Below are 19,052 nucleotides of genomic sequence, written 5' to 3' on the forward strand. Positions count from 1 at the left end.
TTTTTAAATTTTTTTTAGAATGGTTTCTGCAGGAGGACAAACATGACACGAACCTTCCTAATTGTTAGAAAGGCCACTGTTGAATATGTTTATGCTTCACATTATTTGGTGAGCGCCGTTTTGTCCTATTAATTTTGTGAGTCTTTGAACTCACTGTAGTTGTGTGCACTGTGACACAACACTTTGTTTTGCATGTATAACTTTCTCTGACGCTGCCACAGAAAGACAAGTTTTATGCCACTCATTTGTCATCTCATTTTGTCTACCAAATGTTTTATGCTGTGCATGAATGGACAAAGGTGAGCTTTGTTGATGTTATTGACTGGCGTGGAGTGCTAATCAGGCATATTAGGTCAGTGCGTGACTGCAGGCTAATCAATATTAACATACTACTTAGGCTAGTTGTATGTACGTATCGCATCATTATGCCTCGTTTTGTATTTGAGCTCATTCAATTTCCTTTACTTATGTCCTTTGTGTATTAAAGGTGAGCATTAACACAATTTCAGAAGGGTTAAAACCAATAAAAATCAGTTCCCAGTGGCTTATTTTATTTTCTGAAGTTTTTTTCAAAATTTTACCCATCATAGAATATCCCGAAAAAAGGCCTTAGTGCCTGATTTTCGCTATCTGTGAAGCCACCGTTCATTTTCCTGTGACGTCATCCAGTGATATACATGCTATCCAGGCGGATAGCACAGCAAGATATAGTGACATTAGCTCGGATTCAGACTTGGATTTCAGCGGTTTAAGCGATTCAACAGATTACACATGTATTGAAACGGATGGTTGGAGTATGGAGGCAGATAGCGTAAACTAAATTGAAGAAGAAACTGAAACTATTGAAAGAATAGCTATTGACGCTTTTCGGCCATGTCTGCCTTAGCATCGCCGGTAAAATGTGCGGACAGAAACGATCGGGACTTTCGCATCTTGTGACACTGTAGCAACTTGAATGCGTCGATTGGTGTTTGTTTGACATTAAATGTGGGTGGAGGGAAACGCTGGATGCAAATATAGCTACAAATGTACATACAAATAGCATGTTAGCATCGATTAGCTGGCAGTCATGCCGCGACCAAATATGTCTGATTAGCACATAAGTCAATAACATCAACAAAACTCACCTTTGTGATTTCGTTGACTTTATCGTTGGAAATGCATCTGCAGGATATCCATAACTCTCTGTGCCATGTCTGTCTTAGCATCGCCGGTAAAATGTGCAGACCAAACGATTGGGACTTTCGCATCTTGTGACACTGGAGCAACTTAAATCTGTCGATTGGTAAGTGTTTGTTTGGCATTAAATGTGGGTGGAGGGAAAGGCTGGATGCAAATATAGCTACAAATGTACATACAGCTAGCATAAATAGCATGTTAGCATCAATTAGCATGCCGTGCTAATCGATGCACATTCTACGTAAATCAACTTGAATCCCTCCCTGATCGTGTTGTTACACCCTCCGACAACACACCGACGAGGCATGATGTCTCCAAGGTACGGAAAACAGTCGAAACAATGGAATATAGCAGAGCTGATTTGACTCGAGGTTTATAATGTGTTTGAGAAAATGGCGGTTGACTATCTAGGTGACGTCACAACGTGACGTCATCGCTCCGAGAGCCAAAAATAGAAAGGCGTTTAATTCGCCAAAATTCACCCATTTAGAGTTCGGAAATCGGTTAAAAAAACATATGGTCTTTTTTCTGCAACATCAAGGTATATATTGACGCTTACATAGGTCTGGTGATAATGTTGCCCTTTAAATCTATATTGACATGTCTCATGACACATTATCTGTATGTATAATTGGCTACATTTCTGATAGTTGTTTGTGTGCCATGTTGTTGCAGACCATGGAAAACGTTACCCAGCATGCTAAAGATGGTAATAAATCCATTAAAAAAAGACAGCCACTCTAAGCCAGTAATTTCCAGGAGTTATCTCACCCTCTGAGAAGCCTCCATTTTACTAATGTTCATCATCCATCCATCCATCCATCCATCCATCCATCATCTTCCGCTTATCCGAGGTCGGGTCGCGGGGGCAACAGCCTAAGCAGGGAAACCCAGACTTCCCTATCTCCAGCCACTCCGTCTAGCTCTTCCCGGGGGATCCCGAGGCGTTCCCAGGCCAGCCGGGAGACATAGTCTTCCCAACGTGTCCTGGGTCTTCCCCGTGGCCTCCTACCGGTTGGACGTGCCCTAAACACCTCCCTAGGGAGGCGTTCGGGTGGCATCCTGACCAGATGCCCGAACCACCTCATCTGGCTCCTCTCGATGTGGAGGAGCAGCGGCTTTACGTTGAGCTCCTCCCGGATGGCAGAGCTTCTCACCCTATCTCTAAGGGAGAGCCCCGCCACACGGCGGAGGAAACTCATTTCGGCCGCTTGTACCCGTGATCTTATCCTTTCGGTCATGACCCAAAGCTCATGACCATAGGTGAGGATGGGAACGTAGATCGACCGGTAAATTGAGAGCTTTGCCTTCCGGCTCAGCTCCTTCTTCACCACAACGGATCGGTACAACGTCCGCATTACTGAAGACGCCGCACCGATCCGCCTGTCGATCTCACGATCCACTCTTCCCTCACTCGTGAACAAGACTCCTAGGTACTTGAAGTCCTCCACTTGGGGCAGGGTCTCCTCCCCAACCCGGAGATGGCACTCCACCCTTTTCCGGGAGAGAACCATGGACTCGGACTTGGAGGTGCTGATTCTCATTCCGGTCGCTTCACACTCGGCTGTTCATCAATGTTTTAAAAAAGTGTAGAATAAATATTAACATTTTAACATTTCCGTCAACGAAGATTTGCGTCAGCCTGCGACACATTGTCATTTTTAAAGTGGCTATTATAGCTAATATAGACACCTAAATCACGTGTTGCCTTCATTATAAGACTTATATAATGTGTGAGCTTAGGGGTGCGAAAACCAGGAAACACTTTGTAGAGAAGGACAAAAAAAAACACAGGCGCAGTCTGCAAACGTCGTCTTTTCTATGCTGACTTGGCAAAACTGCTGCTCGCAGCTCTGAATACTTGTGGAGAGAGAAACCTGCCAGGAGAAATATCCTACACTTCTCTTGTGTAAACAAAATCTGTACAGACAATATAGGCATCTACAAAAAAATATGATTTGTCTGAGTAGCTGGACAGAACAAAAAAAAAAAACAAAGATACCTAAATACTGTAAAAGTAAAACAAAAATGTTTGCAACTTGAACAAGCACAAACAAAGCACAAATTATTGGGACAAGTGTGGGGAGATTTGGATTAGGTGGAGATGCTAGATTTACACAAGTGAATCACAAAATAGTGACTTAACAACAATAGTAAAACCAAAACATTTTGCAGTACAAACCAGCACAAAAGAAACTCGTATTAACTCGTTATTATCGTGTGAACTTTGACATCACTAAATGTGGCAAGACATATCTGCTTTTGCAAAAACACACAATTAACAATGACGTTTACAATCCTACAACACAGACACCGATGTTTCATATAATTTCCTATTCTATTACCATTTATTTAACCAGGAAAATTCCCTACAAGAATAGGAACCTCTTTTTCAAAGGAGTCAAACAATTAAAAACAAGTGCAAGTGAAGGTGGCAACATTTTGTGCTATCAGATTGCTTTTTAAAAACATTCAAGGATATCAACTCAGTTAGTGCCCAGTCTTCTTGCAGCATATTTCAAACATAAGGTGCAGAAAACATTAAAGCCATTTGACCCAATTCTGTAAGACTATATGGAACAGAACATCTTTTATTTGAACAAAAAAAATAAGGGTACCCTTTGGATCAACCATTGTAGGTTAACAATAGCAGTTGACCATGTATGTAGACTTAAGTTGTCACTTTTTAGTTAGAAAGCATTGGACTGGGACTTGATGAATAGGTCAACTTCAATGGATTTCACTGTATTTAAGAAGAAAATACAACTTTTACATACCTGAAGATCATATATTTGGAAGGTTCCATTTTCCATCAGACTGATTCGACTGTCGCTGGTTAGAATCCTCTGGCCGTCCTTCTCCCATTGGATACTGGGAATTGGGTTGCCCATGATGTGGCAATGTAACTGTGCCGTTGAACCCGGTGCAAAAGTATGATTTGCTGGTCCTTGGCGAATAATTGGAGGAACATGATCAGAAGGGGCTGTAGGGGGAGAAACATGGAGAGTTGGTCTGTAGTTACGTAGATATACAGTGGTACTTGTGGTTTACGAGAACTAGCATACCATTTTTTCGGGATACAAGCTGTCTCTTGGCTAATTGTTATGCTTTAGGTTTTGAATGTCAAAGGAAATTCCGTAACACCGGACCAAAACATCCGGTGTTGCAAGCAATACCTTATAGCTAGATATCAACATACAGTAACTTTGTTTTTCCACCAGTTGGAATGAAGAAATTGAGTGTGAAGGACAGTGTTGACAAGAAGAGGTGTATCATATCCATTAAATTAATTAAATAAATCATCAAACAAATGACCGAGATGTGTAACATACTAGGTGAATCAGTTTGAGTGTATCACTTACCATGAATTGATTAACGTGGACCCCGACTTAAACAAGTTGAAAAACTTATTCGGGTGTTATCATTTAGTGGTCAATTATACGGAATGTGTACTGAACTGTGCAATCTACTAATAAAAGTATCAATCAATCACTGCTTGGCTGCACCATATTGGTGCAAAATGAGTTGGTAACACAAGCCAAGGAAGTTAAAATGATATGAATATATAAAAATATGTATACGTTGTAGATTGTGTGTTTGATGGAGAACCAATATCAAGATTTTAATTAGTGTAGTTACCAAAATACAAAAGGAAAGTTTTTTTTTCTTATGCTGTCACAGACGTTTGAGTGACAGACATGTATACCAATCAAAATTGCTGAGGCTTGTGCCCTTTGCCTCCTGGCCAATCAAAAGTTTTTAGGGGAAACAGCTAGTTTGTTTACGCTGCAATGGAGGCAGCCAGTATGCTAATAACACCAATTGCTCCTTGGAAAAAGTTTTGACGTTGACAAGGCCTGGGCCGATTGTTAATAAGTCAATCAATGGAACGATAAATGAAAATTAAGTTGAAATACTTTGCTGGCATCAATAAATTGGCATCTCTGTTTGTGTTTGTTCCCTTCATCTCACGCTTTAAACAGTGAGAAAGGCGGGGTACACACTGGACAAGTTTCCCCTGAGTTCCTTATTTAACAGTAAAATTAGCGCAAAAAAGTTTAGTTCCCCTTTGAGTGGAAACAATATAATTACCAAGCCAAATGTCCCATTGTGGTAATATTGGTTGGTGGTAGCGGGGTGTATATATTGTAGCCCGGAAGAGTTAGGTCTGCATGGGATTCTTGGTCATTTTTCTGGTGTGTTTATGTAGTATTACGGTGCGGATGTTCTCCCGAAATGTGTTTGTCATTCTTGTTTGGTGTGGGTTCACAGTCTGGCACATATTTGTAACAGTGTTAAAAGTTTTTTACGGCCACCCTAAGTGTGAAGTGTGTAGCTGTTGATCAAATATATCTTGCAATAACACACGTGCGTCTCACATGGCCAGATGCAACACACAACTGGGCTTGCATCTGCCAGTTCAGGATGTAGGGGGCACTAAAGGCAGAGCCATTATGGCACTCCCTGATTATTGTTAGTCTGGTAAAAATTGACAGGGGCTTCGAGAGAATTGGTGCCCTGGAATTCAGGGGTCTCCCGGGAAAATTGGGGAAGTGGACAAGCATGTCCTATCAAGCGCCGTTCATATTAAACTTGCGGGCCGCACCAACATTAAATTGTCATATCAAAGCGCGGGCCGCATGATTGAGACCCCTGGTTTAGACTCTTATGGATTCTTCATTAATCACCTTAAGCAACATTTCTAAGTTTTACAGCATAACTAAAACTGTTTATACCTAAACATTCCCATGTGATTCCTGTAGGAGTGTTTTCATGTATAATTGTACGTGCTATCGTTATCCAATGATATTAGCGTTGCTTGTATTAGTATTATTAACTTACAATGGCATTATTTTCATATTGTTTCAGTTTCATAAATTCTTCAGTAATAGTAAAGACATAAGCAGCTGAGTGGCTTTTGAGTTATCGTCAGTTTTTAGGCCAAACTGCGTCCATTCTCCTTTTTCTGTCTACACACATTGTCTGCTTGTAAGTACTCCGTGATAGTGCGCTGCCGAACATGCTCCTCTGCTCGTGAACCCGTCATGCCCGTTAAAAAAAAATTACATAAATAAATTGGAAACCGGTACTTTTGATTACTTTTGATTCATTAGTACCGCGATACTATACTAATACCAGTATACTGTACAACCCTAGTACACAGCTAGCTCGACAGTGCATGTAGTTGTAACAACAAGCATGATGTGCTGCATGTATAGTGATGTATAATGATTAACATTATAATTATTTACTCGATGCGCAGTTGTCTGTTTGGTCAAGCTTGCCGGGGAAGTTCTTTCAATTTGATTTTAGATAAGCACTACATTTATGTCGGCATTGCTTGGCTCCAAGTTATACATTTTTACCGGAAAGTCACGCCGGCCTCACTCTCTCGGCTTTTGTCTGCTTTTTTGATTGATTGATTGATACTTTTATTAGTAGATTGTACAGTTCAGTACATATTCCATACAATTGACCACTAAATGGTAACACCCCAATAAGTTTTTCAACTTATTTAAGTCGGGGTCCACGTTAATCAATTCATGCTCCGACTGACCCCCTGTTTGTGCTCACTTGTATAACCAACAGTTAATTCTCTGTATATTCAGGTTAAATAAGATAAGGTTATGAATCATTATAGGTCTAAAAATAGTTATCTTTGTTGTCTGTTACTAAGTCTGCCATGATTACAACACGCTCGCGTTCCTAGCCACACATTTGTTGCCGGAAGTCCAAAGTTTGCTGCTATGTAAACAGAAATAAATGCACTGAGGAGAGAAGTTCCGGAAATGCATAAGATGAACAAAATACAGTAAAAATTGTACATATTAAATATTGTTATGAATGTGTCTGTTACTACATTCTATATGTACTTGCAGCATGTACATAAAACATTGATGGAGTGTTTTCTGACGTTTTAGAGGGCTTTGAAGACTACAACGGTGACTCCCGTTAGCCGCATTTTGCAAGCGTGTTTTATCATCTTTAGGATGCTAAAAAATAAAAGGCATGTGTTGTTGTCTGTCACAAAGATTGTGAATGATATGCAAAATTTTTAAAAAAGTGCCGTTCGCCTTTAACTGCCCAGGGTGTGCAGGCTGCAATTACACTAAACCATGGTGTCAAATTTGTTTTCCTCGAGGGCCACATCGCAGTTATGTAACAGTGAATAATAGGTGGAAGAGGGGTTAGTGCATCTGCCTCACAATAGGAAGGTCCTGATTAGTCCTGGGTTGAATCCCGGGCTCGGGATCTTTCCGTGTGGAGTTTGCATGTTCTCCCCGTGAATACGTGGGTTCCCTCGGGGTACTCCGGCTTCCTCCCACCTCCATCAGGGTACTCCGGCTTCCTCCCACCTCCAAAGACATGCACCTAGGGATAGGTTGATTGGCAACACTAAATTGGCCCTAGCGTGTGAATGCTGTCTGTCTATCTGTGTTGGCCCTGCAATGTGGTGACAACTTGTCCAGGGTGTACCACGCCTTCCGGGCGCCCCCCTAGACCCCAAAAGGAATAAGCGGTAGAAAATGGATGGAATAATATAGCATAAATGTCTAAGGATTTTCTTGATGATATTGTTGCACAATTGTCATTTAGTTTGATTATAAAATGTTCTTACATTCACTGCAGAAAAAAACCTGTATATTTTGTGATAAAAACTGGCAGCTCAGTCACCAGAGATCAAAAATGACTACTGTTTTTTTATAGTAAGATTTTGTCTAATGTCAACACAACAAGAATTGGTTTGTTCTGAAACTACATTATGTTGATTGGTCGTTCCAGCCTCCATTAAAACACAATATTTGGGTTTAAATTGAACCAATTGAAATTTAGCTAGCTTCAGAGGTGTCATTTTCCAGGAGAAGAATTTATTGGCAGGATGTGCAAATCTCTGTGCAAATCTTCCCATCTGCCAACATTTGCGTCACTCATGCAGCCCCAGAGCATGACAATACCACATCCATGCTGGATATTAAGCAAGGCACGATAATCTTGAAACTCACTTGTGTTGCCAGCTGTATCAAAAGAAACTACTGTGTTGAGTCATTTTCAGTAGATAGTAAATAATGACAAGTATAATCAAATATAGTCAGTTCTTTTGTTTTTAATTTTTGAGATTTATTAAAATAAAAAGGGTTGCAGAAGTGTATGAGATGTACTCAATTTTAAAGAGTCTTTGCAAATACACTGACATTAAAACCACAATTCTGGATTTCTCGAGTTATACATGAAGTCAGTATGCTTATTCTGACATTAATGTTATTTGAAACGGATTACGAATTAATTGTTAGAAAACAGCAACCAACTGAAAGTGTGAAAGGTCCATCCAGGATTTGTGGGGATGGCAGGGATGTGGGGAAGGAAGCATATGTTGCAATTATTTGCATAAAGCTTTCACCACTTGTCCCCTTTGATTACATCAGATAAGACCTCCTGCTGTCTGTCCATTTGGGGGAGGGGTATTTTAATTTGAGACCGATTTGAAGGGGCAAAGAGGAGCAAAGGGGATTAAGCATTGTTCATCTGGCCCATTGGGAGAAGTGTTTAGTGCCTCAGATTAAATAAAAAAATGGGTGAACAATTGTGAAATTAAATTATGGGTGTAATTTTTTGAGTTTGCATGTTCTCCCCGTGACTGTGTGGGTTCTCTCTGGGTACTCCAGCTAATTCCCACATCCAAAGACATGCACCTGGGGATAAATTGATTGGCAACACTAAATTGGCCATAGTGTGTGATTAAGAGCATGAATGTTGTCTAACGTAGTGAGGTGGCGACATGTCTAGTGTGTACCAAACCTTCCGCCCGAGTGCAGCTGGGATAGGCTCCAGCCTGCTCGCGACCACAAACGCGACAAGCGGTAGAAAAAGGATGGATAAATGGATTTGTTGTATGTTTTCATCCATCCATCCATTTTCTACTGCTTATTCCCTTCTGGGGTCGCTGGGGGCGCTGGCACCTATCTCAGCTACAATCGGGCGGAAGGCGGGGTACACCCTGGACAAGTCGCCACCTCATCGCAGGGCCAACACAGATAGACAGACAACATTCACACTCACATTCACACACTAGGGCCAATTTAGTGTTGCCAATCAACCTATCCCCAGGTGCATGTCTTTGGAAGTGGGAGGAAGCCGGAGTACCCGGAGAGAACCCACGCATTCACGGGGAGAACATGCAAACTCCACACAGAAAGATCCCGAGCCTGGATTTGAACCCAGGACTGCAGGAACTTCATATTGTGAGGCAGACGCACTAACCCCTCTGCCACCGTGAAGCCCTGTATGTTTTCAATTTGAATTTAACTACAGGATGTCAACTTGGCCATGGAGCAACAAAGTTGAAGTGTAAACATGTTAGGGGTCTCATTTCTGTGACTTCTGAACATTATTATTATTTTTTCATGAATGAAAAAAAACACATAATTCAGTGTTTTGGACAACCTTTGCTGTTTGGACCGAAACGGGCAATATTTAAAATCTATGTCTTGATATACAGTATAGCCGCTTGCAATAACGCATTTCATCACAATATATGTATATTTGGCATATGGATGATACTACAGTATTTCAAAACAGATTATAAAGGCTCCTTTTTGCCTGCGGACATATGCGGCCAAACTTTGCATAATTTTTGGTTTCTTCTCAAAACTAATATTATTCTACTTGTTAATTTACTGCTAGTAGCTGGTTACTCTTTGCTAAAAAAAAAAAATCAGCCACAGTGCACTTCTGTTACAATGTACAAAGCACCTATTCTTCTGTTGTTTAGGTAGTTGTTAAGGGTAATCCATACATTTGGGTATCAATCCAATATCACATACTTACATGGGCAGGACTGGTCATACAAATGCTCAAAGTGTTACATCAAAATTGAAAGATCAGTGAATTATTACATTTTTGCTCACAGTTATAATCAGACAAAAAACAGGATGGTGGTGTGTCAATAATAGGGCTGGGCAACGATTAAAAATGTTAATCGAAGTTAATCGCACTATTTCTCTGATTAATCGCGATTAACTGCATTGTATACGCAAAGCCCAATAATGAATTCAAAAGTAGTGTGTAGTGCACCTTTATTGGAATATTCCCCCACATGAACAAAAGCGCCAAAACATTTGTTGTGCAAACACAATTTCAATCAGTCCTTGTTAAACAGTAGCAGTTAAATAGCATATTTTATGAAAATCAACTAAAAAAATGTAAATACAAACATTTAAGCTTATTACTACCACTGCCAGGGTATTTAAGTTATCCTGTTTGTTATGGAAAATAAATATAATCTACATACAAATCTCTGAGCCACAATCATAACATCCGAACAGGCAATTTCTCAGGTAACAGCAGAAACATTTTTTTTATCAGGGATCTTATGTTTAAAAAAACCTATATTATAGGTAGTGGGCTGTTTTAGGGAATTTTTGATCAAATTATCCGTAGTAGCAATATTAATAATGTTGTGTTTATTCTGCATAGTGCACTTAAAATAATTATGACCATATCTAGGAATTGATATGATGGGAATTTTCCGATTGTTTGCTTGGTGCTTTGATAAACTGAACGCATCATATACATGGTACTATATTGTGACGTTATGAGCCAGGGAATAAAAGAACTACCCTACCCAGCATGCAACAGGAGTGACGAGCATGCACGGTAGCCCGGTATAGGTTGTGTTGCCATGACGGCAACTTGTATGTTGTGATATGCACGCTCTGAAAGCAAACGTTAAGAACTCAGCCAACACTCCTCGTCTGCATTATTCATAAATAGACAGACAACACATATACTCCGCTGCTTCACAGGCCGCTGGATGTAGCCGGCGAAGTATTCCCAGGCCAGCTAGCCGGTCTAGCAAGCACGCGTCATTCAGTCCAAAACGGCCCGATCTATCCACATTCAGAATTGTCTGGCGGTCGAAAGTGATCCCGGAGTGACCACGCTGTAAGCCAGCCATGAAATTTGCAGAATTGTCCGGTATTTTTGCCAAATGTTCCATCTTTACCAAGAGCCCCTCGACGCCGGGCGACGCCATCTTGTTAAGAAAAGGCGTTAACAAAATAAAAGCATGTAAACAACATACGCAAATGCGCGATAAAATAATTGTCGGCGTTAATAGATTGATGAGATAACTCATAATTAACACACTAATTTGCCCACCCCTAGTCAATAACACATCAAAATTAGTTCCTTACTCGTTTTATCATATACGATATTTTATAAACTCTAGGTTAACCCACAATCCAAGTGAGGGTAAGCGCTATAGGGGCAGCATGGCTCAGGTAGAAAAGTGGTTGTCTCCCAACCTGAATGTTCTGGGTTCCATCCTCAGTCCCTTTGAGACCATATCGAAGTATCCATGAGCAGGATATTGAACCTCCAGTTGCTCCTGATGTTGTGTCATCAGTAGGTGAATATGGTAATAGTTTCAAAGCACTTTTAGTACCTTAAAGGTGGAAAAAACTATTCAAGTATAATCAATTCACCATTTATAAAAAATGGATGGAAGGATAGCTACAATATTTTGAGCAAAATATAGTCAATAGTATAGCTGGGAATTTTTGGCACCTCACAATTCGATTTCGATAACAATTCAGGTGCTACGATTCAATTTATAATGTATTATTGAGGCATTTTTAATTAATGTATATTGATGAAGTTCTTTTAGTTACACTAAATAAGCATTTATCATCTGCAACTTAAAAAAAACTCAGTGCTTTTGTAATAAAAAAGAGTTAAATTAATTCCCACATTTATTAAATTGAACATACCCTATTTCCTTGAATTGCCGCCGGGGCGCTGATTAATTTCAAACATCTTCTCACTCCTGCGCTTACCAAAGGCATGCGGTAAATGTAAGCATGCGCTAATTATTTTAAAACCTCTTCTCACTCCGGCACTTACCAAAGGTATGCAGTAAAACTTTGAGTGTGATGTAAACTTGGACCTTAAATCCTACTGAATAGCTCTTAATCTTCTTCCCTTTATGCGATTTCAAATTATCCATCCATCCATCCATTTTCTACCGCTTATTCCCTTTCGGGGTCGCGGGGGGCGCTGGCGCCTATCTCAGCTACAATCGGGCGGAAGGCAGGGTACACCCTGGACAAGTCGCCACCTCATCGCAGGGCCAACACAGATAGACAGACAACATCCACACTCACATTCACACACTAGGGCCAATTTAGTGTTGCCAATCAAACTATCCCCAGGTGCATGTCTTTGGAAGTGGGAGGAAGCCGGAGTACCCGGAGGGAACCCACGCATTCACGGGGAGAACATGCAAACTCCACACAGAAAGATCCCGAGCCTGGATTTGAACCCAGGACTGCAGGAACTTCGTATTGTGAGGCAGACGCACTAACCCCTCTGCCACCGTAAAGCAAATTATCGGTATTGAAATCAGCCTCCTCCATTTTGAAAATGATGACAGGGGAAGTGTCACTTGTGACATCACGAGTTTGACCAGGCGGTAATACTAAGCATGCGCTTATTATTTTGGGAAGCGAGTTTGACCCGGCAGTAATTCAAGGCAGGTGCATACTATATGCCCTGCGGCAATTCAAGGAAATACGGTAAGTGCCTTATAATAAAGGAGCTGGTCGGATCTTTCGATGAAGTGACCCATCAGCCAAATTTTTAGAACCGTCTGCATTACTTTATTTACAGTAAATAGATTATTGATTATTGACATTTTACTAATCGATTTTATAATCGTCCACGTCCGAATTGGGATACATCTGAAAATAGATTATTTTCTCCACCTCCAGTCAATAATGTAAAGTTTCTAAATATACCGCTACTAGCTGAGATTAGAAACAAAAAAAATATTTTGTGATAATGAAACGCTCAACCATGTTTACAATCAAGATCTAGGGCTGGGCGATATTGGCTTTTATTAATATCGCAATATTTTTATGCCATATTGCGATATACAATATATATTATGATATTTTGCCTTGGCCTTGAATGAACACTTGATGCATATAATCACAGCAGTATGATGATTCTATGTGTCTACATTAAAACATTCTTCTTCATACTGCATTAATATATGCTACTTTTAAACTTTCATGCAGAGAGGGAAATCACAACTAAGTCAATTGACCAAAAGTGTATTTATTAAATACTCTTCATTCTCTCACGGGTGACTTTTTAGATGAAAGAACAAATTAGTAGTGCTGCTACATATTGTAGTAACACTTCTGCTGCATTCTTTGCATATTGCTGTTGTCTGCTGAATATTTTCCCACTTGAAGCCAAACCAGTAGCTGACATAGGCGCCAGCGCCCCCCGCGACCCTAAAAGGGAATAAGCGGTAGAAAATGCATGGATGGATGGAAGCCAAACCACCGCCAGATGATGGATCCCCTGCTCTTTTGGGCATTTATTGTTGTTTCTCCATTTGTGATCAGTTTCGCACCATCTCTCTCTTGTATTGTCACAAGCTCCGCTCTGCTCGACCTGCCTCAGCTAATGTTAGTCATGCTGCTACCTCTCTGGTCGGCGAGAGCATATGACGCTAGACAGTATGTGACGTAAGTAAGCAGGCGGGCTTGTTTTACGTCTCCGTGAGAAGGAGAGACGAGAAGGAGTGAGAAACGCTAGTAGTGTAATGCCCGCAGTTAAAAGCAACTGTGGGAGAACATATAATCGAATATTACGATATAGTCATTTTCTATATCGCACAGACAAACCTGCGATATATCGTTTATATCGATATTTCGCCCAGCCCTATTTAAGAAGTCTATCTCTGTCAATAGCATGGCTTCTTGCATGTGCCTACAGTGTGTCTTGTAGCGTGTTTTGCGAATCATTGTCCTCCAGTAATAATGATATTTGTAGGAAATTTAGTTTGTTGCAATGGAGGTGAGAATTAATAGTTTAGCTGCACTCCCTTGCTTGCTAGCGGGAACATTACATTGCGTTGATGACCATTTGTTGAATTTGCGGTACACATTTAGAATGTGTCAACATGTATTATCACCATACGGTTGGCTAAATTTATGCATTTTTTATTGTACATCATCAATATCGCAAAACCCTAATGTGTGTGTATGTGTGTGCATAACACTTACTGCTTTCCACCTCTAGAAGGGCTTTGGTAAGTATGCTTCCCGCCACGCTGATGGCCTGACAGATGTAATAGCCCGAGTCCTCATTGCGAACATCGATGATGGTTAGCTCACCGCTAAGCGACACAGAAAAGCGTCCTTGCTGTGATTGCTCTTGAATAGGGAATAATAAGATCTGGAACGAAAAAAGCAGGTCAAGCAAATTAATGATAGGTATATACAAAGTGTCTGTTTGGTCTAAGCCTTTTGGATGTCTGGAGTTGAAAAAGAGAGAAACAAATAGTGTGTCTGTGCATCCACATGAAGAAGAGGATGAATGGCAGATGAATAAGAGGATACAGGAACTGCAGATATCAATATATTTGTGAACAACATAGCCTTTTTTATGTTTTGCAATAAATGGGAACTGCACTTCGGACGGCGTGGTGCAGTGGAGGAGTGGCCGTGCGCAACCCGAGGGTCCCTGGTTCAATCCCCACCTAGTACCAACCTCGTCACCTCTGTTGGGTCCTGAGCAAGACACTTCACCCTTGCTCCTGATGGATGCTGGTTAGCGCCTTGCATGGCAGCTCCCTCCATCAGAGTGTGAATGTGTGTGTGAATGGGTAAATGTGGAAGTAGTGTCAAAGCGCTTTGAGTGCCTTGAAGGTAGAAAAGCGCTATACAAGTACAACCCATTTATCATTATTCTTTTTGATTTTGGCTATCGTTCACAACCATTATGGAGACATGTCTTAAATGCATTTTAAATAGTAAAATAAATGGGATCGCGTGTCTGCTTACAATGGAGCCTATGGGAGCCACTCGATTCTGCCTATAAAGCCCTTAAAAACATCAGACACTTCCATTAAGGTTTTATATACATGCTATAAGTATATATGTAATGTAGTAACAGGCACATTTAAAACAACATTTAATATTTACAAACTTTACTCACTTTAAGCATATGCAGCACATTAATTTTAAAAAGTCATCATGTTTGCTTTTTACCCAACATCACTGATTATTACTCAACACAGAATTCATGAGAGACAAAAAACACAGTAAAACATTACTTACTGGACAATATCTGCTGTCACTAGGATAAAGACTGTTTGGATGTTTATAAATTCCCATTTAGAAGAAGAATGACTCACAATCCTGGCAAAGAAAAAGGGGATGGAACCAAGCGTCTTTTGGCTTCATTCTCGCCATTTCTGACTCTAAATGGGCTGTCAAAGTGTACCAACTTGTTGGAATACGTCCTCATTCTTCTACTATACAGGTGAAAGCCATGATTTATAATCTACAATAAAGTTTGACAAGCAAGGCAATGAGGAAGCAGCTGATCAGTCGAACATGTCAACATCAGCACACATGCTTGTGATCACGGTGCCGCAATAAATAGTTTGTCTGCTTTAGCGCTTATAACATCAATATCTCGAATACTTGGTCCTTAACTAGGTTACAAAATGTAAATGGAGTATTGTTTGCGGTTTTTGGATGGTTATTTGGTATATTCAGTACTGTATCCTGTTTTATGGGCGGAATACAGGTCCTCCCATTGGCTCTGCTGTAAGAAGACTTATTTATGAGTTATCATGCATTACAAAAAAATACATACGTCGTCATGTCTTTCATAATGATTGTGAACAAAACAAAGTGCAGTTTCCCTTTAAATGTAGACCAAAATCTAACATATATGGTAAAAAACATGACCCCGTTCTGATTTTGTAAGTTTACCCCCATACGAAGATATGACCAGTCCAGAATCTCCATAGTAGGTTTATTATAACATGAAGACAGGAAGTAAAATACTCATGTTATTTATAGGTTATTTGATTGGGGGTAATAAGTATATGATCTTAAAATAAATGTCAACTTAGTAAGGGAGAAAACTTTCTGGGTGGTAACATTTCGGGTTGGATTTTGGCCAGAGAAACATACCGAAAGCAAAATGTCTGCACCTACATATTTGACACTAATGATGTTGTTGTGTGACTCATATTCACAATTTCTCTGCCTTCAAAATAAATCAAAATTTTCTCTCAGATGACCCCATCACATTTTCCCGAGCCTCGTTTGAGTCACTCAGGTGTTGATTTTCAAACTTCAGACCGATGCGTCTTCTTGAGAATGGGGACCTTGCTGGTACCAAACGAGTGGACACATGCAAATTATAGAACCAACAGTGGCCTCTTTCTCACCAAGCTTCTTTTTGATTCCCTTGCAGTCCTTTCCTGTCCTGTGTAGGTCTACAATCGTATCCATAAAGTCGTTTTGACAACTTTTTGGTCATGGCTATGGTGGTAGAGGGACTGTTTCTGTGACATTGTCTTTATCAACTTAATGAGTTCAGATTAGGAGTACTTTCCTACAGGGAGAGGACTAATTTATGCACTTCAAGAACACGTACTTGTCTTTGGAATTATTTCTGGTTGGTTGGAGATTAAAAAATGTACGTACTAGTACATTGAGGGAGATCCTAAAATGAGTGGACAATCCTGCAAATATGGCATTGGAATTGAACCCTAACCCATTAACAATAAAGTTTGAAAAGACAACCCTAACCCATTAAAAATAAAGCTCCAAAAGACATTTAGTGCCTATGTGTGTCTGCTGGTGGGGTACCCTGTCATATAAAAACCCTGTTTCCATATGAGTTGGGAAATTGTGTTAGATGTAAATATAAACGAAATACAATAATTTGCAAATCATTTTCAACCCATATTCAGTTGAATATGCTACAAAGACAACATATTTGATGTTAAAAATGATAAACGTTTTTTTTTTTTTCAAATAATCATTAACTTTAGAATTTCATGCCAGCAACACGTGACAAAGAAGTGGAAAAGGTGGCAATAAATACTGATATAGTTGAGGAATGCTCATCAAACACTTATTTGAAACATCACACAGGTGTGCAGGCTAATTGGGAACAGGTGGGTGCCATGATTGGGTATAAAAGCAGCTTCCATGAAATGCTAAGTAATTCACAAACAACGATGGGGCGAGGTTCACCACTTTGTAAGCAAATTGTCGAACAGTTTTAGAACAACATTTCTCAACGAGCTATTGCAAGGAATTTAGGGGTTTTACCATCTATGGTCCGTAAAATCATCAAAAGGTTCAGAGAATCTGGAGAAATCACTGCATGTAAGTGATGATATTACGGACCTTTGACCCCTCAGACGGTACTGTATCAAAAACCGACATCAGTGTGTAAAGGATATCACCACATGGGCTCAGGAACACTTCATAAAACCACGGTCAGTAACTACAGTTGGTCGCTACATCTGTAAGTGCAAGTTAAAGCTCTACTATGAAAAGTAAAACCCATTCATCAACAACACCCAGAAACGCCGCCGGCTTCGCTGGGCCCGAGCTCATCTAAGATGGACTGATGTAAAGTGGAAAAGTGTTCCGTGGTCTGACGAGTCCACATTTCAAAATATATTTTGGAAATTGTGGACGTGGTGTCCTCCGGAACACAGAGGAAAATAACCATCCGGATTGTAATAGGCGCAAAGTTCAAAAGCCAGCATCTGTGATGGTACGGGGGTCTATTAATGCCCAAGGCATGGGTAGCTTACACATCTGTGAAGGCACTATTAATGCTGAATGGTCCATACAGGTTTTGGAGTAACATATGTTGTCATCCAAGCAAGGTTATCATGGACGCCCCTGCTTATTTCAGCGAGACAACGCCAAGCCTTGTGTTACAACAGCGTGGCTTCGTAGTAAAAGAGTGTGGCTACTTTCCTGGCCCGCCTGCAGTCCAGACATGTCTCCCATCGAAAATGTGTGGCGCATTATGAAGCGTGAAATACGACAGCGGAGACCCCGGACTGTTGAACGACTGAAGCTCTACATAAAATAAGAATGGGAAAGAATTCCACTTTAAAGGTTTCAACAATTAGATTCCTCAGTTCCCAAATGTTTATTGAGTGTTGTTTAAAGAAAAGGTGATGTAACACAATGGTGAACATGCCCTTTCCCAACTACTTTGGCATATGTTGCAGCCATGAAATTCTAAGTTAATTATTATTTGTAAAAAAAAAATAAAGTTTATGAATTTGAACATCAAATATCTTGTCTCTGTAGTGCATTCAATTGAATATGGGTTGAAAGTGATTTGGAAATCATTGTATTCCGTTTGTATTTACATCTAACACAATTTCCTAACTCATATGGAAACAGGGTTTGTAGAACAGATATACACAAACCTGAGCAAACTAAATGGCTTCATCTTATTTACATAAAGGCATGTCATTTTTGTCTTTACATGATTGCATGTTCATAATTTCTCATTAGCTTTTGTTCAAGCGTGAGGAGTGGTCACACTAATTAAATGACAAGTCTTTATTCTGACTTTGCGGACTAATTTGGATAATTTCTATTATTTTCCATTATGTAAGTTGGTGATTTAGTGATTGCAATACAGTCCTGCATATGTGTTTACATATTAGCAGTCCCTGATTCCCCAAAGCTGTCAAACCTGGGGAAATATTAGAAATCCACCATAAAAATGATGACTATTCATATTTTTGTAAGGGGGTGAACTAACAAAATCAGCAGGGGATCTACAGATGTGTGACATGGAATAAAATCTATATTGTGATACATATACCGATACTTCATTTGCTCCGAGTTACTCTTAGAGTTTATATTAAAATGTTATTGTTTTCAAATGCTTACACCAAGAAACACCGCCCTATCTTATTGAGCTGCTGCAGCCTTATTGTCCCAGCAGGACCCTGATGTCTTCAGACCAGCTCATCTTGACTGTCCCAAAAAACAGACTTAAGTTGCAGGGCCCAG

General features: G+C 40.1%; 1 protein-coding gene across 2 annotated transcripts in view; it reads right to left on the bottom strand.

Moving 5' to 3' along the window:
• The window catches only part of robo3 (roundabout, axon guidance receptor, homolog 3 (Drosophila)), a 251,253-nt gene that overhangs the window by 87,972 nt on the left and 144,229 nt on the right, over positions 1–19,052 (bottom strand). For both annotated transcript variants that reach the window (XM_061898046.1, XM_061898045.1), the window contains exons 8-9: positions 14,256–14,427; positions 3,957–4,162 (exon numbers count right to left, since the gene is read on the bottom strand). In XM_061898046.1, coding sequence (XP_061754030.1) covers positions 3,957–4,162; positions 14,256–14,427 — 378 coding nt within the window. The remainder of the gene's footprint in view (positions 1–3,956; positions 4,163–14,255; positions 14,428–19,052) is intronic.

This window comes from Nerophis ophidion, linkage group LG04 (assembly GCF_033978795.1).
Source record: "Nerophis ophidion isolate RoL-2023_Sa linkage group LG04, RoL_Noph_v1.0, whole genome shotgun sequence".
NCBI lineage: Eukaryota > Metazoa > Chordata > Actinopteri > Syngnathiformes > Syngnathidae > Nerophis > Nerophis ophidion.